Source organism: Frieseomelitta varia, unplaced genomic scaffold, assembly GCF_011392965.1.
Source record: "Frieseomelitta varia isolate USP_RPSP 00005682 unplaced genomic scaffold, Fvar_1.2 scaffold_131, whole genome shotgun sequence".
NCBI classification, from domain to species: Eukaryota; Metazoa; Arthropoda; class Insecta; order Hymenoptera; family Apidae; genus Frieseomelitta; species Frieseomelitta varia.
This window is the reverse complement of record NW_025108984.1, coordinates 631,607-656,226: the sequence shown is the minus strand read 5'-3', so window position 1 is coordinate 656,226 and position 24,620 is coordinate 631,607. Positions and strand designations below refer to the sequence as shown.

Here is a 24,620-nt window from a genome sequence, read left to right as displayed (position 1 = left end):
ATACACTTTTCTAAATAGAATACATCAATAAAATTGTAGTAGAAAACTTTATATAGAATTGGAGGATTTCTTTCAATGATATTTTGATTTCATATGCAATATTCTGTTTTTCCTGCTACGACTTCGTTAATAACCATTGCATAAAATTTTGTAAGAATATTATACGTTTTTTACTTTTTAATTTCCCTTTAAAAAAATTTTGCGAATATTTTGTATTGTCTATAATTTTTTCATTTATACATATATCTGTGTGTTAAAATCAAAGTATACACGTGGTATACATGTACACATGTAGTAGAAAATACAAGTATTATATTTCTCAAATTAATACAAGTACTAGACTGCGGATTTTTATGCATTTTTAAATTTTTATGAACATAATTGGAGAAACGGAACTTAATGTTATAAATGTAAAATATTATAATTATAATTATTAAATATTATAATTATTATAAATATTATAATTATTATTCTCCTTTGAATATTTTGTATATTTTTACGTTTTATGCGTGTATTTTTTTTTGCATCTTGAAATTTTCCATAAATGCATAAAAATCCGCAGTCTAATAAGTACGCATAACATAGTGTATGTACAATGCGTGCAACTAATATCATCTCTACTACATTCTTATCTCATTTCATCGAAACAAAACTCTGAGTATTCATCTCATCATAAACTCTCAGTATCATATCATTTCGGTTTTTCTCAACTGTTCCTAGAAAGTGTTTATATAATGGTTATTAATAGTTATTTAGAACCTTTTAAATTATTTAAATCATTAATTATTATTGATTTATTAATTATTTAGAATTAATACAAATATTCATTATTCGTTTGTTTAGTTTCAAACAGTATATAAATTTGTCCATTTTGATAGCGATTGATTTGTTTGATTATTGTCGTCGTGAAAAATTTTTATTTGAAATAAACAATTTTTTTTTAATTTTCTCTTTATATATAAATAAATGTCTGTTAAAATTTCAAGCGTAATGATAAACAAAATACATTATAGTTGCAACTGTATTGTAATTGTAACATAAAGAAATCTAAAACCCATACGTTTCTTGATTCTAGTACAAATTAACTATAATACTCTTGTTTAACGAAATGGAGTAGATAAATGATAATATAGTGAAAAATTTGATCGGTATCTCAGATTTGTTTCATACTTTAGGTTTAAAGAAGAAATTGAAAAAGATAAAATATATCAATAAAAACTGTCACAGAAAATCATAAATGCTTTTGATTGTAATTAAAGAAATGTTCAAAAATTTGAGGTTATACTCTTAAAACGATTCAAATTAACCCAAATATAAACTGTACCTAATCCAAACAAGAGGATTTTGAATATTTTATTAATAAACATTAAATCGAATTTGCTTTTTCTGTTTAGTATTGCCGCTCTTTTGTTAGATCAATTAGATTACGTTTGAGTTACGTATCTAATCTCTAAATTTCATATTTCCTTAAATTAATTGCAATTAAATATATTTGTGACAGTTTTTTGTAAGATATTCTACCCTTTTAAATATTTTCTTCAATTATTTTAAAGTGCGAAACAAATCTGAAATACCGACAAAATTGTGAACTATTAATCAAATAAATTGAAGTTATTATTGTAACTTATTGTTATAACAAGGTTAGAGATTGAAAACATTATTGTGAAAGATAACCTCACACACGTTTGTATAGTTTTTATTCATTTAATGTTCTAAAATTTAGTCAAATGTGTTTACTGCAGTTATAAAAATTAAAAATAATCCTGAAGTTATTTATTTAAAATTATTAAAAAGATATATTGTCCAATTGTATTAATGTATTTCATCAAGTGAGTTTGATATTTTAGGATATAATTATGGAATTATCAAAAGATACTATTGACGGTCTTACTAATATTCTAAATATAAATATTGTTACTGATGATAATTTTCTACAAATCCTAGAAACAGCTATTTCATACATACATGAAAATCCTATGGAAATAAAATGTGAGTATTTGTTTTAATACAAGTGTTAAATATAAATAAGATTAATTTATAGAATTATTAAAACTAATGAAATTTTAGGCATTATTAAAAAATCTGATTCAAAACCAGTTTTAACGAGAAAGGTTTTTACTGATGTGGTATGTTTACTTATAGAGGCAGCCCGACATGATTTAGATGAAGAAAGCTTGAGAAACTTTTTAAATCTTGTATATATTGATGAAAAAAGGGTTACGAAATTATCTGAAGTATACATTAACAATAAAACAGCAATACAATCTCAGTTGGAATTAATAGGCAATAATCCATCTCACATTATTGATATAGACTGGCATTTAGATTATTGTGTTAAGGTAATTGATCGGTGAAAGGAACACCGATCTTGTTTCATTTAAAAATGTTTTATTCGCTCTTATTTATGAAAATGATTTTCAGTTGGACACATGTAATTCATTAAGTGTTCCTCTTTATCATGTGCGACTTAGTACTAAAAAACATGAAACAATAGATCATGTAACATTTTCATGTACGATACAACAATTGCAAGAACTGGTGTTTAAGCTCAAAGATGCCATCAGATACTCAGAAAAGCTTACTAACGTTTAGCTATGTCTTTAAGTACTACATATAGCACAACCCATGTATATTTTAAAATCTTCTCTGAATTATTTTTGTTTTTAACCATCTCTGTTACAATATATGGATTTCTATAAATTATAATTATTAGCAACTTATGACATTTGTGTATATTAACATTTATACAACAATGATTATAATAATCATTTAATAATAAACTCAGTTTTTGTACGTATATGTGTGATGGTAAAATCTTATACAAAACAACAAACCGTGTAAAGTATAATCAACTATATTTTTATAATTAAAAGAACATCATCTACTTCACGTAGTATTATTACTATACTGATAACGCGCGCGCGTCAAAAAGTATGCGCGCACGCACACAAACATACGCAAACATGTACATAAATTTCAAAACAAATGACGATCAACGTTTCTATAAATAAAACAAATCTCGAGAAAACTTCGTCTAAATCAGTTTTGATTTAAACTACATTGAAATTTTTTTTCTTTTTTACATAAAAATTATACATATACATTTTTCATTCGCTCACTCATTCAGGTACACCTTGTATACAAAAAAATCGCGCGCGCACACAACTAATAACTTATTAAAAATACGTTGTTTTTTGCTCTACAATCAGGCATCTCTGTCTAAAAATTGCTTTTTTGTATTAGACAAAAAATACTATCGTTACATTCTTAACATCTAAAAATATGCGTGTTAAATTATATTAATAATCGATATTTTTTTTTTATATCTAATATGTGATATAGATTTCTTTGAATCATTATACACTATTTACAAGTAAAATGTATCTAAAAGGAAAAAAATCGTTCAATATTAAAAATTTATCTATACATTAACTCTTTCTTTCTTTCCGGCGCTTATTAAAATTAATAGTGGACTTCTTATCCATGCGTGCTATTTTAATAATTCGGTGCGATGCGACACATCGATAATATCAACTAATTAAGCTGGAAAGAGAGAAATCACTTATATAGCGTAATACTTTTTCTCATTTTCTTAAATCATTTAACAACGATCATCTCTTGCTCTCAATTTCCTAACATTACTTCATATATATAAGATTACTGTGATAAGGCCTCGGATATTTTACTATAGTTGTTTCTTTTTTTTTTTTTTTTTTAAAAGAGAGTATGCGAAAAAAGAGCCAATCAAAAAGGTGTCTCATGGCTAAATCTATTTGGAACATTATATTAATTCTCGAGGCTTTGGCTAGATATTTAATTGAGTAAAAAAAAAACACGTAATAGAATTTGTCCAGAAATATGATAAATAACGTAAACTAACAGACTGTGTGAAATTATTTTATAAAAACTTGTTATATAAATATGATATATAATTATACGCGGTATCTTTTTCTATATTAATCTTTATACAGTCCTTATATCAAATCTGATGTTAAATATATTTAATTATTTCTTATATTATTTCTTTTGTTGTTGTTGTTTAAACCACAAGAGAGAGAGAGAGATGTGTTATGTATTTTTAATTATTACAACTTTTAATCGCAAAATAAAAATTAGACAATAGCGATACTTTAAAAGTTTAGTATTGTTTTAATACGTTTAATGTTTTGCGGCTTAAAAATCGTAATAATTAAGATAATAACGTGATTTTGTTTTGAAAAATTTAGCAGCTTGAAATATGTAGAATTATGATAAAATGTTTTTGTCTAAAATAAAATGTGATAATATCTGAACATTTATATCTGAATATGCCTAAACATAGAATGAGCCATTCAGTGCGGATCTTATGTCTTCATTTTGTTAACTTGAATCTCAGAATTGTTTTGTTGTTCCTCAGATTTGTCACATTTCTCATTTTTAGGTTCTTCTATTTCTTGTTTTTCAATAATTTGTTTTTCTGAGACTTGAACCATTTTTGTTTCATTCTGCTCGTTTTGTTGTTCTGTGATCTTTTCTGTTTCACCTTTCTTTTCGTTGGGGAGATCGCCATTAATTTGCGAAGTTGATTTTTCTCTCTTTGTACTTATACTGTTACTATCCTCATTGAATCGACTTTTTTCCGAATTCTGCCCTTTCGAAAGATATAAATTTTGTTCTGTACATTTTTTCACTTCTTTTTCTAACCGTTCTTTATTTTGATTCTGATCGTCTGCACTTAACGAACATGCCTCTAACTTGGTTTTTGAATTAACAATCAATGTATTTTTATTCTGTCCGATACTTGTACTAGGAGAAAGAGAAGACGATTTAGAATTTCGGATTGTTTCCATCGGTATGTTAACAATCTCCGTATTGCAAAATTTTCCAGTCTTAGACAAATTAAATGCACTGACATCTTCCTGTGGTGTATTTTCTGGAAGAAGCAGGTTATTAGTCTCAAGAGATGTTGTAATTGCTTGCGTTTCAGATTTGACCAAGTTATAAGATGCGGGAGAAATTGCTGTTAGAGAGGTAGTTTTTGGTGACTTAGGTGAAGAATAGGTGCTTGGTGGTATTCTCTGGACTGTCGGGGGTTGTGAAACTGGAGAGAAACCAGTAGTTTGTGGAATATAACTAGAGCGCTGATATAATTTATTAATAGAAGGAGGTAAATTACTATGGAAGGCACTGGGGGATGGAATTCCTATTGGCGAGCGTATCAAAGGATTTGGAAATCTAGTGGCATCTGGAAATGGTCGTGGAAAGTGAGGATAAATTAGCCCAGGATTCATATTTGGTGTTGGAGAAGGTATAAAAGGACTCGTCGAAAGCATATTTACTGGAGAATTTTTCGGAGATATTGGTGAACCAGTACTTCTACAAATATCTCTTGAGAATGGAGGATTTGGGTAATTCCTTGCACTAGGAGAATACGGAGGTGGTGAAACAATAGGCGAATTAACTGTTGAGACAATTGGAGATAGAGTTTTAGGATCTATCTTCATCATATTCAAACTCCCATTTTTAGAACTGCTAGACGTATTTGTAGTTGTTGTTGATGTCATTGTTGACTGTTCCTTTTCTTTGCATTCATTACCGATGCCATACATTGGTTTCACTCCAGAAGCAGGATTACCCAAATATCTTGGCATGTTTCTCATTTTAAAGATCTTAGCTGGTTTAGATTGAATTGTTTTGCTTCTTTCAAAAAGTGCTGTTTGATGCAACTGATTTTGTGTCTCTTTACTTTGATTTTTAACCGCCACATAATTGTTTTTAGAAAGTGTAGGATTCCAGCATCTTGGAGGGTCACGAAGGGTTTTATAACCCACTGCTTGACTTTGTTTTTTAGAAACAGAAAGTACTTTCTGTAAAGAGTGAGATGTAGCCACTGGAGAAGTACTTACTAATGAAGTAGCCCTAAGACTATCTTTTACATTTGAATAAATATTTTTACTTTCTGTTGTGACTGCATTACTATTAAGTGAATAAACCGGTACATTTGGAATATTTGTATGTTGCTGCTGTTTGTTGCTGGAATCAGCAGTGATTGATGACGAATTATTTTTTCTTCCAATTTTTAATAAATCTGGAATATCAGATTTATTTTTTGTTTCTGTCTTATTTTTTTCTTTAGAATTTTCTCCAATTTTTGCGCAAATATCATTAATTTTTGAACCAGAAGCTCCAATTTTTGCACAAATTTCATTCAAATTAGAACCTTTGGTGATCAATTCATTTTTTCGAATTGTAGGTTTCATTAAAGAAATTGGAATTGCATCAGGACAAGGAGGCACTGAATATGTATTAGTTAGTTCCAAATTTGCTTTCAAAATGGGCTCTTTCGAAATACTCGGACTTGTATAACTATTTTTTAAAGAAGAAGAGACATTTACTGAAGATGTAGTAAACGCTGTAGAACTTTCTGATACTGAAGGAGTAGGTATTTCATTTTCAGAAACTGCAGTAATAGATAATTTTTGTGTTGCTGATGAACTCAAATTTTTAAGAGAATTTTTTAACATTGTACTATTTACTAGATCTTGAACTGTATAGGGAAATGTAGACGTAGACTGACTTATTGTTGATGTAGAAATTGAATTATTTCCATTCTCAGCAGATATAGACGGTGATGTCGAAAGATTTAATGACGCCAGATTATCATTCGATTCGATTTGATTATTTGACTTTTGAGAAAATGTGTGTGTTTGTTCATTTATTCTTTGACAAGGTTCTGCTGGAATCTGTTCTAACACATATGATTTTTTCTCTGAAGTACTTTCGCCTTGAACAGAATATTCTTTCTGATCAATTGATTGCACACTTTTTACTTTAATCTCCGTTTCTTTTATCTCAGAATTAACCGAAGTACTTGGGTACGTTGATAAAATAGGTTCTATGGTATCTTGTAATTCCGGCTTCTGTGATATGACTTTTGTAGAATATGGGACTAATGATTTATTTAACGTAGTCCCGCAATTATTTGTTATTACTTGTGTTTTTGAAGAGTCAAGAGAATTTTTTAATTCCGTAGATTTTAAACTTTCGGTAATTTTTACGTCTACTTTTTTAGATTGTGGTGTAATTTTCCTATCTTTAGTAATCTTTTTTGAGGAAGTATTACTATTGCTAATTTGACCAGCTTTCGGTTGAAATTGCAATTTTACACTTAAAGCATTAATTTTTGACCCTGTATTTACAAGTTTTGTCTCATTTCTTGAATTTTGTTTAGAGTTCTCCAATTTTTCCGTAATAATATTATTATTTTTTAATGACTCCTTTTGATCTTTATTTTCAATGTTATTATTTCTAATTTCATATTCATTCGCATATTGTGTTATTTCTTGTGATTGAACACTTTTCTGTAAAATTTTATCTTCAATATTATTATTATCCAATCGATTTTTCGATTCCTCTTCGTGTTTAGAATTTATCGTACTTTCTATTTCTTTTGTCGATGTCTTTATAGTTTCTGTTTGATTTGTATTATTTTGGTCATCCACTTCGTTTAATTTGGAAGAAGTATCAAATTCGCTTATGTCTTGTTTATCTGAAGATTGTTTATTTTTTTCACTGACTTCAGATATGTCATTTTTGTTACCATTTTCTTCAATTATTGACGTATTTATTGTTTCAACACTAGTAATAGATTCTTCGATTTTCGTATTTTTCTTAAATTGTTGGTCCGTTATATCTGTAATGCTCATAATGCCAGTTTCAGAAATTTTTAGTTGTACCTCTTTCCATTCTCTAGTCATCGATTTTTCTTCTTTTGATTCTATAGCATCTATGCCAGCATGAAGTAAAAATGTTTTATAATTGACGTTATCTTCTGAAAGTTTTATTCGTTTCGGAGAGGATTCAAATATTCTGTAACTTAAATGCAATGGCACTTTCTGAAATAAATATGATAGAATATTTATAGAGCCGGATAGCATTCCGAACATTTCAAATAACAAACTGTTTGTACTTACTCGTCTCCAATGATAAATATACATAACATCCATTAATGTATAACTACTACACAGTGGTTCCTCTTTATACATTACATCCACCCTATGTGCATCAGTTAAGCCATACTTAGCTCGTATGAGCTTTTGTAAATGGAAAATGGTTACTGCAGCCGGACAACGAAGGTACCGCCTCAACAAAGGTTTTACAGCTATTGCTTTGACATCCTTGGATGGACTAAAGTATTCTAATGATAAACTAAGAGACTCATCTGGAGAATATATATGTGATTCAATTGGTTCTCCCCTTGCCTCTGGAGATGTTGCCTGAGTACATGCTTCAGGATGTTTTAAATAAAATTCTCTCCTACACCGCATTTCATCTGACATATAAATATTAAAATGAATCGTTATATATATTTTTTCTTTTCCTTTTTTTTCAATTAACTGTAGAACTTACTTTGATAACATCCAGGCACCAATTTGTACACAATATCCTGTAAAGTGTGGTCTGGACGAATGTTGAGTAGTGGCTTACTTTTGTGCACTTGTACCTCACATATTGGACAATACTTATTGTTTTCCAGATATTTGACGATACAGCTCCTGCAAACTGTAGTGCGACGTTAATCACCGCTTACATCAATATGCTTGAATCATCGCTTAACCCTTTTGCAATGATGAAGTCGCATCTATTCACCACAAACAAAAAGGATTAAGGAAGTAACAGAAGAATAGACATACACGAATGCAAACACTCTATGATAGTAGTGGCGTCAATGAAATATCCACCGCATAATTTGCACGTCAGCTGATCGTTGAGTTTGGACAACCTTAGGCGATATCCTCCACTCTGGCCTGACATCCTATAGCAAGAACATTGAATTACTCACGTATACTTAACCGTCAATCAGCAGAGAATACACAAATTGTAATTAGTAACGTTAAGCGATGTGAAACATTCTTTTCAGCTAATTCAAGGCAATTTGCACGTTGAAAATATACACACTGAAAGTAGTTTGGAAATCCTTATCCTACCATTAAGTAGATTGTAATTAAACTGTTTAACTTACGTGGTAAATAAAGCGAGAACTAACTCGTTTTATTTAGCAATCGCCATTTGATTAAAGAAGTCAGGAAAGTTGGGTCGGAACTCGAGGTGAAATTTCATGAACCCTCATAATGAGAATATTCGTCGAAAAAAAAAAGAGAAAGAAAAAACTGACTCGAAAATCCGTCGAAAGACAAATCTCTTTCAAAACGCCGAGCGCTCTCTGATCCCACGATTTTTCGAAATCCGAGTCGATCTAGTTTATTGCAAAATAGGCCACGGTACCAGGAAAAACTCTTGAGGACGACAGCAAAACAAAATGGTGGATAAACAATCGTGCCAATGACATTTCCAAAAACATAAGTTTCTTTTAAGGTTTTCTCCTCGGCTGTATTTTACGTTCCGCGAAAATAGTGAAGAAAAGAGAACGACAATTAGAAAACTACGGAAAGCATCATATTTACTGAAAAGTATTTTGAAAGACATAGGGTACTATAGACTGTCGTAACTGCAACCAATGCTGTAACAGATTGACGATACCACTTATCGATACGATTAAGTACTTCGTATGATTCGAAGATGGCGCCGTCAACGCGGTCTATTCAAATTCAACAAAAGTGATTCCCATCGAAATTAATATTTACTCTTAACATTACTGAATGAACGAAACCGTTTAAATCACGTATTTGTGTTTGTGTTTGTTTACTATGCAATTTTGTATTTTTTATGCATTTGTTATGTATTTTCATCAAAATATAAAAACTAAAACCTGAACTTGTATCATATCTGTGACTGTTGTATATTTTATATTTATCTCAAATGAAGGATATTTTGCATATTTTGTTAATTCTTAGTTTAGTTATTAAATGTAATGGTTTTAGTTCATATCAAAGAATTAAGATTTGATTTAAATTTTAAATCAAATCTTAAAATTAAACTTTGAAATAATTTTAAGATTTAATTTTAATAAAGTAATTTAATTAATAATTTAAATATATCAAATAAATTATTAAATAAGACAATTTCGATTTTGTTTCACTTTACAATAATTAATTGTTTTGCAGTTACTTAAAATATTACTATTATATTATAGTATTATATTATAATAAAGTATAGTAATTATTATAATACTACAGTATTAAATTAATATTATATTATAATTTTTCACTTTAATTATTTTTATTCCTTATTTCACAGACGCTTTTATATATGAAAATGTTTAGAAAATGGAAGCAAATAAATATGTAATTCAACTGTCTTTGTATAATTCATAATAAATGGCTAAGTGTGTAACATAACCATGAATGTATGTAAGGTCATATACCTTGTTTGTGACATAACATAGTAAATCTTTAACACAGTAGTCAGCGTTGTTATTAAGAAAACACGCTTGCTATTTTTTCAAAAATGCTAAAATTTCATCACCTCATTTCATTTTACGCGAACGATTAATTTGTTTGCTCGAAGACAGAGGAACACAGCTCTGCTATTGAAATATCAACAAATTGTCAGTATCGTTGTAATATCATTTAAACATCTTAAATGTATGAAATGGTTACAATACAGGACATTAGCATACAGCTTATGAAACCAGCAAAAGATTTAGCTGATTGGAAATTTCCATTATCTCAAGTACGTTGTCACATTAAATGTTAAATCTATTATAATCAAATATGAGCTTCATATCATTGTATTGTTTTAGATTTTAGAAGAATATTATGCTCTGTTGGAAGAACCTTGTAACATAAATTTTGGAGAAGCAGCGTTGGTTCTTCAAAATTCAACCAATGTATATGTACGAAGGATAGATCGTCTACTTAATGAAACAGAAGTTTTGAAACAAGCATTTTCCTGCTGCGAGTAACTATTTATTTTAAATAACTATTTATTTCACTGAAAAGTATCAGATGAGCCGTAGGTTATGGTACAATAAAAATCAGAAGAATTTGATGAAATAAAATAGAAATTTAGAATGGCTAAATTTCATCAAGAACTTTGTGTTTGGGAAAAATGTGTTTAAAAATTAATTAGGTTCCTGTATATTTAATTAATGGTCTAGCACTATATTACTGTGAACTATTTTTGTATGAAATACAATGTCAGGCTTTATTTGTTGTTTATATTGTGTTAGTATGATGTACGATGTATGAAGGATTTGTATATAGGAATTCAACTGATTTTTAAATGCATGTTTCTCAGAAACAACTCACGATTTATATCCCACGCGATATAGATAATAATTTTTTCATTTTTCCATTAGGGAAGAAGAAATAAAGAAGTCTATATGCAAACAAAAGAAGATTTTCAGGAAAAGTTACATTGATTTGGAAAGTTTTGTACTGATTGACTTGGAGAAAGATATTGGAAAGCATATTGACAAAAAGCATCAATTTCAAACACAGAAAAAAGTTAAATTATTAAGTCGTCGATTTACGCAATTGGAAAATAGTCTAGTCCAATTATGCAATCCTATTCAAGTATACGATATTCTAGGAGAAATTATAGGAAAGAAATATGATTTTCGGTAATTTTTTTTAGTCTATTTTAATCTGTATATGGTAATTCTAATTTCTTAATTTTAAGGTGCAATCAAGCCATAAATACGAGTGGGATGTTGATAGATGAATTAATACCATATGATTTTACTCGTACACTTAACTCTTCTGTTCAAGAAGGAAGAAACTCATTATCATCATATTCAGAACCAAAAACCCCAGGTACAGGGACTTCAGGATATAATTCGATTACGCCACCAAATGATAATGAGTCTATTGCGCTTCATGATGAATTTGAAGACGAACAAAATTTTTCAACAACGGAAAATGATTCATCAGCAAATGAATTACATAGTGTAGAGGAAGAAAATATGACAAATAATAATCATGAAGATCTATTTACTAATAATAGCACTTTTAAACAAGCTGAAAGAAATGAATTAGAGGAAGAATGTACTCAGCAAACTAAGGTGCAAAATGTTAGTGATCAAAATTGCTTGATTCAGAATTCCAAAGACATGAATGAAATCAAAAATGGATATCAAAATAGAAATTCACTGCAAGCAAACCAAATAAAAGAGAGTAATCGAAATAACGATAAAACTATAGTAGAACTTAGAGTAAGCAATAAAATAAAAGATAATAAGCAAATAGATTGTATCTCTGAAGAGAATCAAATTTTTCAGTTAAATGAATCTTGTAATATAAAGTGGAAAAAAGGATTACCTAGCATGCAGAAAAGAGGGTACCTCTTAGAAAACTATTCTAATTCATTTAATTTTATAATTCATGATATTAAATCAGTGAAAACATTAATACTTTTATTAGGAATCAAACAACGAGAGTGTCAATATGTTCTGTAGATGACATAAATGAATTTGAGTGGAAACCAATGCCACTTGTTCAAGGAATAAAGCATGTTTTTTCAAATAATTCATCTATCTTAAAACTTCCAGATTACATTTCGTTTTCGGAAAGAAAATTTGATTCTGTATGTACAAATAATAATTTTTAATAGTTTAAAATTTAGAGATTTTAATAATTTTTGAGATATCTGGACATTTATCTGTTTATCTATTTCTTTTTAGAAAAAACGTAAATTCACATCGAAATTCTGCAAACCAAAATGTTTAGCGAAATTCGTTTTACATGAAACTGAATTATTTGCAAAGAAAGACACTTTACACACAAAACAGAAGTTCAGACATTTGCAAAAAGGTAAGCCATTTCGAAACAAATTGAAATTATTAATACATTTTAAAATATAATTCTTTTAACAGATGAAATAGAAGATTTTATGAAAAATTTTGATGAATGTTTAAATGGTATAGAAAGAGAAAATAATTCTCAATATGAAGCTGTAACAAATATTGCTTTAGATTTATTAGGTTTTCGTATATGTCAAAATCAAAATGATTCAATTGAAAATAATATTGAGGATATAACAAATTGTATAAGAAGTTCTTCACCTATTGATGTTCCATTACAATCAACTAATTGTCAAAATTCACTTGATACGTTTGTGACGTCCCCTAACTCATATAACAATTGGTGTGAATCTTCAACTTCGGAAATTAATTTATCCTATTCTTTGCCGGATTATCAAACGTTAATTGAGGACAAAATGAAAGAAATTTTTGAAGAATCCAATATCACCACAGAATTGGATCAAATTGTAGGAAAGTGGCATACCTCCTTACAACCGAAATTATTAGAGGCTGAAGCTAGACCTCCATTTCGAATTCATGATTATTCATGTCGTATAATAAAAGCATTACAAGCTTTAGAACAAAAAAAAATGAATTTTAATAACGTCGTTCAAGACAAGCCTGCTTGTGAAGTAGCTAGATACTTTTTGGCTTCATTGCAATTGGTATTTTTCTATTTTTATTACAGCTTATTTATTTATTGAATTGATAAATTGTGATGAGTTTTCTGTCTTTGCAGGCAAATACTTACAATGTGGAAATAAAGGCAGGAAATAGTGACGACATTATAGAAATAACTTTGCTTGATAATGAAAAAGATTCATGTGCAAAATTGAAAGAATAATAATTAATATTAGTAAAAAGTCCATAAAACTTTGAGAGTTGAGTACAGTGTAAAGTATGTAATTAGTAAACTTTGTATTACTATAAAATACTATATACACTAAAATGTATAACAAGTGAGGAAGAAAAATTCAGTCTTATTTTAACAAGAAGATATCTTATTAATATATTAATATATTAATCTGTTAATAAAAATTTATTAATCTATTAATAAGATTTCTATTATAGCAAATAGAAAATAGAAAAGTTTTGTCATTGCAATTAGTGTCGTCTTATTAATGTGAGAACAGTATGATTCTATGACAGGAAAACCGGTGATACATCGTATTGTTGAAAATAAAATGCGAGCGGTGAACTTTTTATGGAGTCTTTGTTATATTATATTTGTGTTTATACAAATTGGTATTATTGACAACTCTATATTTTTCATTTAATATAGAAGCAATTTTTTCATGCAGACATCGATTATGTAATTGCTCAAAGTGTTAAATTTTTAAGAAAATAACACGTACTGCTCGTATTTATTTAAAAATCTAATCTCTTTAAATTTACCGCCGTATGTAATATAAAATCGAAATCATTTGGAAATTCTTTTAATAAAAAGAAAAAAAAAAGTAATCGCGCATGCGTAATTTGTCGAAATGTCATTGCTTACCGGCTATGGTGACAAGTTTTTAGGTGCATTAGTTTACACTGAAGTGGTTCAAAGATGAGTTCTATTTTTTTACATAAATCTTTTATCCATTTATTACATAATAATGATAATAATAAATAGTTTATTGATGCAAAATATATTTATTGTTACATATCTATAAAGTATCCGAAGAATTATTTATATTTAATATCTGACAAAATGTTATTTACATATAAATAAATCAGTTGGTTTCTTTGAAGTGTTATTTTATTAGCTCAAAGTTCTCGAATGAATGAAAGTTGCATGTAAGAGATTTGATACTCTATTAAATTACTTGATAGTAACCAATCAGCCAATTCAAATCTGCTTGTTCTCCCCTTCTTTCTAATTTGTTTCATGTATTAGGGATACAACTCTCTTTAGAAGCATACGATTTTGGTAAAGTTTTCTTTGGTAAGTTAAACGTAATATCCTTTTTGTTAACGAAAACGATAAATAAATAATTTTTAAGGATTTTCGATACACATAATCATGGAAAAGAAAGCATCTATAAAATCCACCCAATGGATATTACAACCATGGAGCCTTTTGTTTCTTATTCTGATTCAATTCTTGATACAATTTTTAACATCTATCTATCTTTATACTTATGTGGCACGTGTGGAAACAGATATTCTTATTATGCAAAACCAAGAGTTTTTAGAAACTGAAAAATTGATAAGGAGAAAACGCAGTAGTGCGTTGCCTGTGACAGAAGATAATAAAGTTTCAGATCAATCTAGAGTATGTATTATTAAAATGTAATATAAAAAATATTGTCTTATATTTATATTCTCTGTTATATTTCAGATTTGGCAAGAGAAAGATATATTAAAAGAATCCAAAAAAGTAACTTTGTCACCCCTAGTAAAATCAGGTTTGGCATCTTCTCCAATTACTCCTGTGGAACACGATTGGGTATGGTTAAATGCAGATACTCGTGTGCAGGTTACATATTTGTTTTTTATTAATAATGAGAAATAATAATATATAAGAATATATAAAATTTTAATCATAGGTATTGTACATTTTAGCTTGACGCAATTGAAAATTTCTGTCGTTCGTCAATGAAATATTGTCCACCAGGATTGCCAGGAGCACCAGGAAGTCCAGGAGCTCCTGGAGAACCAGGTCTTCCTGGATTACGAGGAATGACTGGTCCAAAAGGACCACCTGGTTTGACCGGTCCTCCTGGTCCTCGTGGTCCAAAAGGTGATATAGGGCCATCTGGTTTTGATGGAAGAGACGGTATACCAGGAGAACCTGGTCTTGATGGAATTCCTGGACGTAGTGGTACAGATGGACTACCTGGTATAAATGGTAAACCAGGACTAAATGGATCTCCTGGTCGGCCTGGACGTAATGGAACAGATGGTATACATTGTTTAATTTAGAAACCCTTCATTATTAATTCGCTTAATTCTAAAGTTGTCACGATATCTTTAGGAAGACCAGGTCAAATGGGACCTCAAGGACCAATTGGACCACGTGGTAACTTAACCTTATTTCAAATTCGCTCATTCTAATTGCACGTGGATGAAACAGAGATACGTTGATGATGTGAACAACTTTAGGAGAAATGGGTCCTCCTGGTAGACCAGGCTCACCAGGACAAGATGGCAGACCAGGGATAACAGCCTGGAAGGTGAACATGAATGATTATAATATAAATGACTTATTAATTCCTCCTTCTATTTTAGGTAAGCATTTTTCTTATTTTTAAACAATTATACTTTGAAAATTTACTTGCTCAAACAAGACACTCTTTAAACAATTTTTTAGATGATCAGATATTATCTTCAACATTAAATTCTTCAACTGGCGTAATTTCTGTTGATGAGGGAACTAATTTGCGATTAAAATGTGCAGCAAGTGGCAAGCCTCAACCTACTGTTCAGTGGTTTAGAAGTGACGGTGCTGTCATTCCTATAGGATCTTGGCATGGTAATGTAAAATTACAATCCATAATATAATTATGAACTTTTATTATACTTAATAATAATTAAATTTTAATAAAGGTTCCTTTATCTAAGTATATAATAATTAATAATAATAAATATTTAACAATTGTTTCTTTGTATTATATTTACATATTTATTCAATTTATTCAACAGTGACTTCTGTAATTGGTCATACATTTAATATCAGTGTAGTTAACAGAGAACATATGGGAGAATATACCTGTGTAGCTGATAATGGAGTTCCACCTCGTGCATTGAAAAGAGTTAAACTCGAAGTTAAATGTAAATATTCTGATATATGAACATATACATTTATGTATATGTTTGTAAATTTATTCGTTTATTTATTTTATCAAGAAAAAATTGTTTTTTAGTTTCTCCTTTCATTCGAATACGTAATCAAATGATTCGCGTACGTAGTCAAAGTTCTGCAGTTTTAGAATGTGAGGTCGAAGCATTTCCAGAACCAATTGTTTATTGGGAGCGTGAAGATCGTCGGCTCAAAATATCCGATAAATATAGATTCGAAGTTTATGACAGAAGAGATGCGTATAAAGTAAGAAATAGTTTATGCAACATGTTCGTACATATTTGAATATATATATATATATTTGAATATTTGTCTTTATATATTTTAGCTTAAAATGCGTTTGAAGATTATGAAGGTAACATCAACAGAGCATGGTACCTATCACTGTGTTGTTAAAAATGATATTGATACCATTAAAGGTTCATTTATAGTTGATGGTAATATATTTATTATCCATTTTTAGCTTTTATATTTTTCAAATAATCAGTTCTAATTGACATTGAAATATTTTAGATGATGTAAAAAGCATGGAAAAGTCAAAAATAGGAAAACATCAGCATGTCACATATGGAAAGCCAGCACCACAACATGTTGATTTAGATGAACTTTGTGCACCACATGAAACTTGTGCTGCTTGTCCTGTATTAAGATGTACTTTTACAGACGTCGCTGAATATTTAAATATTCAGCCACTCAAAAATGTCAATTTTACTGGACTTCCACTAAGATTAGCAGGTAGAAATAGATTTAGTTCTCCTGTCTCCAAATATAGCTTGATAAATTAACTATATACTAGTTTTATTTAATTCTGCTAGATGGTATAATAGAAGCAGTAGGAAAACCAGTTTTAAAGGGCACTATGGATGATCATTATGGAAGCTGGATGCATGATGCATCTAAATCTGATGGTGATCCGGAGAAACTTTGGGTAACCCGGAAAAATGAAACTTCTTTCATATTTGAATATAAGTCAAAGGATCATTTTAAAAATGCGAGTTCATATCCCATTAAATTACCATATCCGTTTCAGGTATGACGTAAGATTTTTAAAACATTATGTATCACTATCTAAACTTATTTTTATTTACGTTAAACTTATTTTTAGGGAAATGGACACGTAGTGTATAACAAATCTTTCTTTTATAATCCCATAAATCGATCTTCAATTTTTCGATTCAATCTCCAGTCTATTTCTGACCAAGTATGCAACAAAGAGTTTCCGCGATGTGAATTACATCTTCCAGGATTATTAGTGAACACAAAGAATTATCTATATACACCGAATCATAATTTTAATTACGTTGATTTCAATGTTGATGAAAATGGTAAGTATATTGTAATTCATTTAAAAGATAAAAAATGTTTCTTCCAATAAAAATGAGATAAAAAGTAGATAAGATGTATACTATTTTTACAACAGGATTATGGGTAATATATGGATTACCATCAAATAATACAGTAGTAATAAAGATGGATGCAACCAATATGAATATTCAGCATGCATGGAATATTAGTATAGATAATCACAAATTTGGAGAAATGTTTATTGCTGGAGGAGTGCTTTATGCTGTTCATAGCGTTACAGAAGAAACAATGAAAATAAGGTAAGATTGTAGAAAAGAAGAAAAAGAATAATGAAAACATTCTAAACTTAAGAAAAAGAGTTATATATTTTATAACATACTTTATTTCATAATCATATATTAATATACACTTACAGGTTGGCTTTCGATCTTTATAAAAATATTACAATACCTGTTCATTTATCATTCACGAATCCTTATCATAAAACCACAGCAGTCAGCTACAACCATAAGACAAAAGTAAATGCTTTGAAGTTTAAACAAATAAAATATACTGAAAGTGAATAATGTTTATTGTTAATGTTTTCTTTACATATGTTAGGAACTTTATACTTGGAATAAAGGGAATCAATTAGCCTACCCAATTAAATATCAAGGCTCTGCAAATACCACAGCGAGAGAAGAATTCAGAGGTACAGAAACTGGAATCTAAGACTACTATCGATGCGACATTGAAAGATTGATGAAATATATCTATTTTATCCTTCAACTTTTTATTAATATATTGATTAAAAAAAGACAATAAAGGAAATAAATCTTTTCTCTCCATTTGACCTTGAAACCCATCTTTCATGACCAGATGTATTTTGTAATTACAATTTCACCATTTTTGGTTGTAAAGCCTACTTAGTAATTATTGTATACTTATTGTACACTATACTTAGTAAATATAGTTAATTTCTCCAAGAATTGATTCGCTGATGTTAAATATGTTAGGATTTATTTAATTTAAAAACCAATAAAAAATATATTGCAAAATTAATTTAATTTTGTTTAGAATATTTGATTTCGAAATAGTATTGAATTATAAATTATCGTAAATCATTACATACAATTTTTTTAATACTTCTATTAAGTTATCGATAAACACTCAAAAATTTTAATTTTTATGAGTGATTTTTATTATAAACGTGATTAGTTACTATTTAATTTTTTTCACTAATAAAACTAATTTTTCTTTTTTTTAAATTTATTTTTTAAATTTGAATAAATTTTAAAATACGATAGGTAAAATCACTCGTTCGATGTAGATCGGCAAGATGGCGCGTAATGACATATTTAATTAAAGGCAAAGAGTAAGAAAGCGGACTAAACGAGTAAGAGAGAAAGAAAATGCTTTGACAAGTCTTTACTTTTAGTCTAATCCTGGTAGTTTACCTACGATTTAAAAAAAAAAGAGATATTCGTAGTTTTGGGGGAAAATCCCACTTCGAACGAGATAAATATCATGATTCAGTGTTGAAACGACAAAAAGAGATTGGAAATTCATGAATAGAAAGCTGAGAAGCATTCTACCTGAAAAAATGGTAGGTACGATTGAGTAACTCGACAATTTGATCTGTTGAGAGTAATGGTGTTAATTCTAACCTTGTTGAGCAAAGTAGACACTGTCTTGTAACAAATGCCCAATTTATTTTGTCTTTAACAATTTGTTTAAAAATCTATTCGTTTCAACCTTTTTTCAGAACTTTTCCCTGCACGTTACATGGATGTTGATAACCTCATCTTCAATTTGTTTGAAGTAATCCAATTTTCACATTATAATTTCTCACATATCTCTAATTCTCGTCGTGTCTTCTTAGTTTATAAATTTAAAAGCTAGAAGTTGGTTCGTTGTATTCAATGATATAACAATGTATCAATGAACATTCTTCATTGTTACTTGTCAGTGTACATTAATCACTCCAACATTTTCAAGTATTTATTTGACTCAGTTTTTCAAATAATATTTATTTTATTTATCAATAATTATAATATGTTACATGTATTGTTATGTACATCATGCATTTGTATGAGTTAAATGAAATTTTTAGTAAATATTGAGTAAATTATCTTTTGTGCATGTATAGATTTATAAGATTAATAAGCAAAGAGAATATTCAAAATAAACTTTATACAAAATAACAAGGAAAATTTGTCTAAACTTGTATATATATTTTACAAATGATAAATATAAATATATACTAAGTATAATCAATATTGTACATACAATTTTGTTTATATTATTTTCTTGTTAAAAATTTTAAATTATTTTTCTTTCCTTTTAGATATTTTTAATAAATTATTTTGTAATGTTTTGTGAAAACATTTTCAGTGTTCTCAATATTATGGTTACACATTTCTTGAGTGTTCAGTATAATGCTTTTTATAAATATTATATATAATTTTGTGTTTTACATATAGATCAGAAATACGTATGACTGTCAACTTTATTTTTATATTATAAAACAAAATATTTTATCTTTTAATAAAATAAAATAAAATTTTATTATATAAAGAGTATGTTCAATATTATAAAAAATAGTTTTAAAATATATAAGAATTGTATGTCATAAAATTGTAATATTTATTTCAAAGTAATATTGTATTAATTTTTTTAATATAATAGTGGATGTTTGATCAAAGAAAATAATTTATTTTGTTATTCTTCTAGAGAATATAATAACATAAATTATCATTATCTCATAAAACTGTCTTCTTTTTTAAATAAATAATTTATAAATACTAAATAATTATTAATAAATGCATAAACAATTAAAATAAATGCAAAAAAATTAAAAAATTGAATATTATGCAATAGTATAAAAAAATAATATAAAGTATAATATATATGTGTAGTATGTATAATTATTTTAATTTTTAAGATAGACATTTTATGAATTATTCATCAGTATAATCCAACATAATGTACAGCATGAATATACGATAATCTCTTATAAGATAATATCTCTAATCTTAGTTCACAGTCAGAAACGATAATGCTATGTTGAGTAAAGTTGCAATTGTACTATAATATTTGTCTAGTGTATCAATTGCTATTACCAATTTTAATATTTGTCAATGAGAATTAATAAGAATAGTATTTTTTACGTAAAAAAAGTTTAACTGTCATTAGTTTATTTCTTATTTTCAAACATATCATGTAATACATGTAAATATATGTATTCAATTTTCATTTACAGGTTGCAATGCCATGGAGAAATTCCCACTAAAAGGTACAACATTATCGAACAATACAATTCCACAAAATCAGCATACGTTAACCACGTACCAGTCAGTTGATACAAAGGTAAAATTAAAAAATGGAGAAATTTGATAAAAAGAAGAACAAATAATAAGAATGATAATGATAGCAAAAATTTAAAGAACAAAAACTTGATTAATTATAGGTAGAAAACTCGGATGATGTATACTTCGTAGATGATGCTCAATCAAGAAATCGAAATACTCCACGTGATAGTAATTTAAGTAGTGACGACGACATGCTGGAAGTTAATAATATAAGTTCTCATCATGGACAGAACACCGTTCTTTCAGAACACATCCGTATCGATGATGCTTCCTCACATAGTGAGTATGAACATAGTGAGTGATTAATGAGTAGTGATTTGTTAATGCACAATTTGTAAATATGAAACATAACGTTATTTTGTATTTCTCTACTATTTTAGTTTCAGTTGATTCTGATGACATTCCTGGTATCGGACAGTATGATGACTTTCATACGATTGATTGGCAACGGGATATCGCCCGAGATAGAATGCGTCATCGATACATCGTGAAGAAAAAGCATGATTCTATTTGGGGTTTAATCAAGGGAGCCCACGATGCTTGGTCCGGATGGCTTTGCGTTTTATTAGTTGGTCTCTTTACAGGAGTTGCAGCAGGTATTATAGACATAGGGGCTTCCTGGATGACTGATTTAAAATTTGGCATATGCCCGCAAGCATTTTGGTTAAATAAAGAACAATGCTGTTGGAGTTATAATGAAACAACATTTGACGGTGGTAACTGCTCTCAGGTATTTACTTTATTATTATTATTTTTTTCTTTTATTTTATAACGTGTTAATTTGCACTTGTGATCTTTTTTTAGTGGTGGACGTGGCCAGAAGTATTTAGTCAATCAAAAGACGGTGCAGGTCCTTACATGATCTCGTATATGTTTTACATCGCTTGGGCTCTTTTATTTGCTTCACTTTCCGCCTCATTAGTAAGAATGTTTGCTCCGTATGCTTGTGGTTCTGGAATTCCTGAGGTACATATATAAAAAGCAGAAAATGCGAAGAAGTTATTTTAAATTACATTTAAGAATAATTTTTTAGATAAAGACCATCCTAAGTGGATTTATTATTCGTGGATATTTAGGAAAGTGGACATTGATAATTAAATCAGTAGGTTTGATTCTATCGGTCTCAGCGGGTTTGAATTTAGGCAAGGAAGGACCGATGGTTCACATAGCTTGTTGCATAGGAAATATATTTTCTTATCTTTTTCCGAAATATGGCAGAAACGAAGCAAAGAAAAGAGAAATTTTGTCAGCAGCAGCTGCTGCAGGAGTTTCAGTTGCTTTCGGCGCTCCAATTGGAGGCGTTCTTTTCAGTCTTGAAGAGGTAGGAGAATGATTGTTATGTTCAATGATTGAATATATATATATTCAATAAAATTTTTCAGGTGAGCTATTACTTTCCTCTAAAAACCTTATGGAGATCGTTTTTCTGTGCCTTGATAGCTGCTTTTATTTTACGATCTATAAATCCATTTGGCAATGAGCATTCGGTGCTTTTCTACGTTGAATATAATAAACCTTGGATATTTTTTGAGCTGATACCCTTCGTCATGCTTGGAATAATTGGTGTAAGTTTATTTTTCTGTAAGCTTTTACTATAATTAAGAATATTGCTTTAAATTCTGCCCTTTGTCTTCTCTTTCTTTTAATAGGGTGTGATTGCTACTTTGTTTATCAAAGCAAATTTATTTTGGTGTCGTTATCGTAAAACTTCAAAATTAGGCCAATATCCAGTTACTGAAGTTTTGATCGTAACAGTTGCAACCGCTGTTATTGGATATCCAAATCCATATACACGAATGAGTACAAGTCAACTTATTTATTTGCTGTTTAGACAATGTGGCGTATCAAATGCAGACATTTTATGGTTTGTAAAAATGTTTTCTTTTATTTTTGAAAGTTCATATTAAATATATATCAAAAGTTATATAGCGAACATTTCTTTTTTTTTTCTTTTTGTTCATATAGTGACTACAATAGAAACTTCACTGCTGTAAAATCAGCAATTGAAGTTGCAGCAGCTGGCCCCGGAGTCTACAAAGCGATATGGCTTCTCGTTCTAGCATTAATTCTAAAACTCGTTATGACGATATTTACGTTCGGCATGAAAGTACCTTGCGGATTATTTATTCCATCACTTTGTTTGGGAGCGATAATGGGCCGTATCGTTGGAATTGGGATGGAGCAACTTGCATATAATTATCCACATATTTGGATATTTAGCGAAGCATGTTCAACTGGTGTTGATTGCATAACTCCTGGACTGTATGCAATGGTTGGTGCCGCAGCGGTTCTCGGTGGTGTTACTAGAATGACTGTTTCCCTCGTTGTAATAATGTTTGAATTAACTGGAGGTGTACGATACATTGTACCATTAATGGCAGCTGCTATGGCAAGTAAATGGGTTGGCGATGCTCTTGGAAAACAAGGCATTTATGATGCACACATCGGTTTGAACGGATATCCATTTCTTGATAGCAAAGACGAATTTCAACATACTACTCTTGCAGCTGACGTCATGCAACCAAAGTAATTGCATCATCATCATCATCATTATTGTTATGATTGTTAAAATTCTCTTTATAATGAATTTTTCTTTATAATTAATAAATTTAACTCTTATTTTCAGACGTAATGAGGCCCTTCATGTTCTTACTCAAGATTCAATGACAGTCGAGGATGTTGAAAATTTACTAAAAGAAACAGAGCACAATGGTTTTCCAGTCATAGTTTCAAAAGAATCGCAATATCTCGTTGGTTTCGTTTTACGAAGAGATCTAAATCTTGCAATTGCAAATGCTAAACGTATGACTGAAGAAATTACTGGACAATCATTAGTTCTATTTACAAATGGAAACAACATTCAAAGTCATTCTCCTCCGCCACTTAAATTGAAAAAAATTCTCGATATGGCTCCAATAACAATTACTGACCAAACACCTATGGAAACTGTTGTTGATATGTTCAGAAAGTTGGGATTAAGACAAACCCTAGTTACGCATAATGGGTAATTATTTTTGTTATTTTATTAGTTTATTATTATTTATTTGTAATGTTTTCAATTAATACGATTATATTAACTTTTAACGTTCATTTTTGTAGTCGACTACTCGGGGTTATTACAAAGAAGGATGTATTGAGACATGTGAAGCAACTTGACAACGAAGATCCTAATTCTGTATTGTTTAATTAAAATTTATATAAAAAATATATATATGAGAGACACAGTGTTTTATAATGCATGGTATCAACCAAACGATTGGCTAAAGTATACCAACAGTATGGTTTTTGATATTTTCATATAACCGTTACGAGAAATTTGTTTTAATTATTAAGTGATTGAAAATGAAGAAATAAATAGGTAAAACAGTTTTAACTCACTGCACTACGCGAGCTTTTATATATTTTATTTGAGCAAGTCTCAGTCCAACTTATATTTACCATATGTTAAAAAAAATTTCTTTTACAAGTAAAAGAGCAACACTAATAATATTTAATA

At 29.1% G+C, this 24,620-nt stretch overlaps 5 protein-coding genes and 1 long non-coding RNA gene across 22 annotated transcripts; 4 read left to right on the top strand and 2 right to left on the bottom strand.

Annotated features, from left to right (window-relative positions):
* The first annotated feature begins 645 nt into the window (after positions 1–645).
* On the top strand, positions 646–2,629 carry LOC122529228 (COMM domain-containing protein 3-like). Of its 6 annotated transcripts, none has more exons than XM_043655155.1 (5): positions 1,005–1,148; positions 1,641–1,683; positions 1,848–1,989; positions 2,068–2,339; positions 2,422–2,629. In XM_043655155.1, exons 3-5 carry the CDS (start codon positions 1,857–1,859, stop codon positions 2,590–2,592), a joined length of 576 nt encoding a protein of 191 aa, XP_043511090.1. In that variant the 5' UTR covers positions 1,005–1,148; positions 1,641–1,683; positions 1,848–1,856; the 3' UTR covers positions 2,593–2,629. The 6 variants fall into 6 exon arrangements, with proteins under 6 accessions (XP_043511056.1, XP_043511090.1, XP_043511099.1 ...); XM_043655129.1 differs by having other exon boundaries at positions 1,006–1,148; positions 1,554–1,683; XM_043655121.1 differs by lacking the exons at positions 1,005–1,148; positions 1,641–1,683 and adding an exon at positions 646–737.
* A 209-nt stretch (positions 2,630–2,838) lies between these two features.
* Positions 2,839–9,529, bottom strand: LOC122529221 (serine-rich adhesin for platelets-like). Of its 2 annotated transcripts, XM_043655106.1 has the most exons (6): positions 9,002–9,529; positions 8,673–8,794; positions 8,389–8,541; positions 7,953–8,311; positions 5,319–7,874; positions 4,609–4,912 (listed from the first exon to the last, which is right to left on the bottom strand). In XM_043655106.1, the coding sequence occupies exons 2-6, from the start codon at positions 8,791–8,793 to the stop codon at positions 4,754–4,756; spliced, it is 3,348 nt and encodes a 1,115-aa protein (XP_043511041.1). In that variant the 5' UTR covers position 8,794; positions 9,002–9,529; the 3' UTR covers positions 4,609–4,753. The 2 variants fall into 2 exon arrangements, with proteins under 2 accessions (XP_043511032.1, XP_043511041.1); XM_043655097.1 differs by having other exon boundaries at positions 2,839–7,874; positions 9,002–9,526.
* A 728-nt stretch (positions 9,530–10,257) lies between these two features.
* LOC122529299 lies at positions 10,258–14,030 on the top strand. 4 transcript variants are annotated; one of them, XM_043655299.1, is made up of 9 exons: positions 10,258–10,611; positions 10,682–10,839; positions 11,240–11,503; positions 11,563–11,696; positions 11,775–12,219; positions 12,303–12,465; positions 12,563–12,692; positions 12,755–13,347; positions 13,422–14,030. In XM_043655299.1, exons 1-9 carry the CDS (start codon positions 10,522–10,524, stop codon positions 13,524–13,526), a joined length of 2,082 nt encoding a protein of 693 aa, XP_043511234.1. In that variant the 5' UTR covers positions 10,258–10,521; the 3' UTR covers positions 13,527–14,030. The 4 variants fall into 4 exon arrangements, with proteins under 4 accessions (XP_043511234.1, XP_043511226.1, XP_043511248.1 ...); XM_043655291.1 differs by having other exon boundaries at positions 10,259–10,611; positions 11,563–12,219; XM_043655313.1 differs by lacking the exon at positions 11,240–11,503 and having other exon boundaries at positions 10,259–10,611; positions 11,563–12,219.
* Positions 14,031–14,086: 56 nt separating this feature from the next.
* Positions 14,087–18,598, top strand: LOC122529285. Of its 4 annotated transcripts, none has more exons than XM_043655261.1 (17): positions 14,090–14,464; positions 14,565–14,612; positions 14,671–14,942; positions 15,009–15,146; positions 15,233–15,572; positions 15,645–15,689; positions 15,773–15,898; positions 15,981–16,142; positions 16,352–16,441; positions 16,534–16,715; positions 16,798–16,906; positions 16,983–17,204; positions 17,285–17,499; positions 17,575–17,794; positions 17,890–18,073; positions 18,190–18,292; positions 18,375–18,598. In XM_043655261.1, exons 1-17 carry the CDS (start codon positions 14,452–14,454, stop codon positions 18,483–18,485), a joined length of 2,580 nt encoding a protein of 859 aa, XP_043511196.1. In that variant the 5' UTR covers positions 14,090–14,451; the 3' UTR covers positions 18,486–18,598. The 4 variants fall into 4 exon arrangements, with proteins under 4 accessions (XP_043511215.1, XP_043511196.1, XP_043511185.1 ...); XM_043655250.1 differs by having other exon boundaries at positions 14,092–14,464; positions 16,313–16,441; XM_043655280.1 differs by lacking the exon at positions 18,190–18,292 and having other exon boundaries at positions 14,087–14,464; positions 16,313–16,441.
* On the bottom strand, positions 15,762–16,510 carry LOC122529318. Its single transcript, XR_006306783.1, has 3 exons — positions 16,380–16,510; positions 15,932–16,133; positions 15,762–15,836 (listed from the first exon to the last, which is right to left on the bottom strand). It is a non-coding gene; the product is annotated as an uncharacterized LOC122529318 (long non-coding RNA).
* Positions 18,599–19,109: 511 nt separating the features above from the next.
* Positions 19,110–24,509, top strand: LOC122529372 (H(+)/Cl(-) exchange transporter 5). Of its 5 annotated transcripts, XM_043655458.1 has the most exons (12): positions 19,110–19,359; positions 19,519–19,574; positions 21,016–21,122; positions 21,223–21,418; positions 21,505–21,854; positions 21,929–22,090; positions 22,158–22,445; positions 22,507–22,689; positions 22,774–22,988; positions 23,090–23,650; positions 23,751–24,128; positions 24,224–24,509. In XM_043655458.1, exons 3-12 carry the CDS (start codon positions 21,027–21,029, stop codon positions 24,312–24,314), a joined length of 2,520 nt encoding a protein of 839 aa, XP_043511393.1. In that variant the 5' UTR covers positions 19,110–19,359; positions 19,519–19,574; positions 21,016–21,026; the 3' UTR covers positions 24,315–24,509. The 5 variants fall into 5 exon arrangements, with proteins under 5 accessions (XP_043511393.1, XP_043511410.1, XP_043511403.1 ...); XM_043655475.1 differs by lacking the exon at positions 19,519–19,574 and having other exon boundaries at positions 19,111–19,359; positions 21,223–21,403; positions 21,511–21,854; XM_043655468.1 differs by lacking the exon at positions 19,519–19,574 and having other exon boundaries at positions 19,111–19,359; positions 21,223–21,403.
* Positions 24,510–24,620: the final 111 nt, after the last annotated feature.

Excerpts from the sequence above, each read along its gene's own strand:
- LOC122529372 (XM_043655458.1), top strand. The coding sequence starts at position 21,027 with ATGGAGAAATTCCCACTAAAAGGTACAACATTATCGAACAATACAATT. Across the intron at positions 21,855-21,928 it reads ACGGTGGTAACTGCTCTCAG|TGGTGGACGTGGCCAGAAGT; the intron begins GTATTTACTTTA and ends ATCTTTTTTTAG. Across the intron at positions 22,690-22,773 it reads TCATGCTTGGAATAATTGGT|GGTGTGATTGCTACTTTGTT; the intron begins GTAAGTTTATTT and ends TTCTTTTAATAG.
- LOC122529285 (XM_043655250.1), top strand. Across the intron at positions 14,613-14,670 it reads TTTTGGTAAAGTTTTCTTTG|GATTTTCGATACACATAATC; the intron begins GTAAGTTAAACG and ends ATAATTTTTAAG. Across the intron at positions 17,795-17,889 it reads TTTCAATGTTGATGAAAATG|GATTATGGGTAATATATGGA; the intron begins GTAAGTATATTG and ends TTTTTACAACAG.
- LOC122529299 (XM_043655291.1), top strand. The coding sequence starts at position 10,522 with ATGTATGAAATGGTTACAATACAGGACATTAGCATACAGCTTATGAAA. Across the intron at positions 10,612-10,681 it reads GGAAATTTCCATTATCTCAA|ATTTTAGAAGAATATTATGC; the intron begins GTACGTTGTCAC and ends GTATTGTTTTAG. Across the intron at positions 12,466-12,562 it reads CGGAAAGAAAATTTGATTCT|AAAAAACGTAAATTCACATC; the intron begins GTATGTACAAAT and ends ATTTCTTTTTAG.
- LOC122529228 (XM_043655121.1), top strand. Across the intron at positions 1,990-2,067 it reads AAATCCTATGGAAATAAAAT|GCATTATTAAAAAATCTGAT; the intron begins GTGAGTATTTGT and ends ATGAAATTTTAG. Across the intron at positions 2,340-2,421 it reads ATTTAGATTATTGTGTTAAG|TTGGACACATGTAATTCATT; the intron begins GTAATTGATCGG and ends AATGATTTTCAG.
- LOC122529221 (XM_043655097.1), bottom strand. The coding sequence starts at position 8,793 with ATGTCAGGCCAGAGTGGAGGATATCGCCTAAGGTTGTCCAAACTCAAC. Across the intron at positions 8,542-8,672 it reads CATAGAGTGTTTGCATTCGT|TTTGCAGGAGCTGTATCGTC; the intron begins GTATGTCTATTC and ends GTCGCACTACAG. Across the intron at positions 8,312-8,388 it reads GGTGCCTGGATGTTATCAAA|ATGAAATGCGGTGTAGGAGA; the intron begins GTAAGTTCTACA and ends TTTATATGTCAG.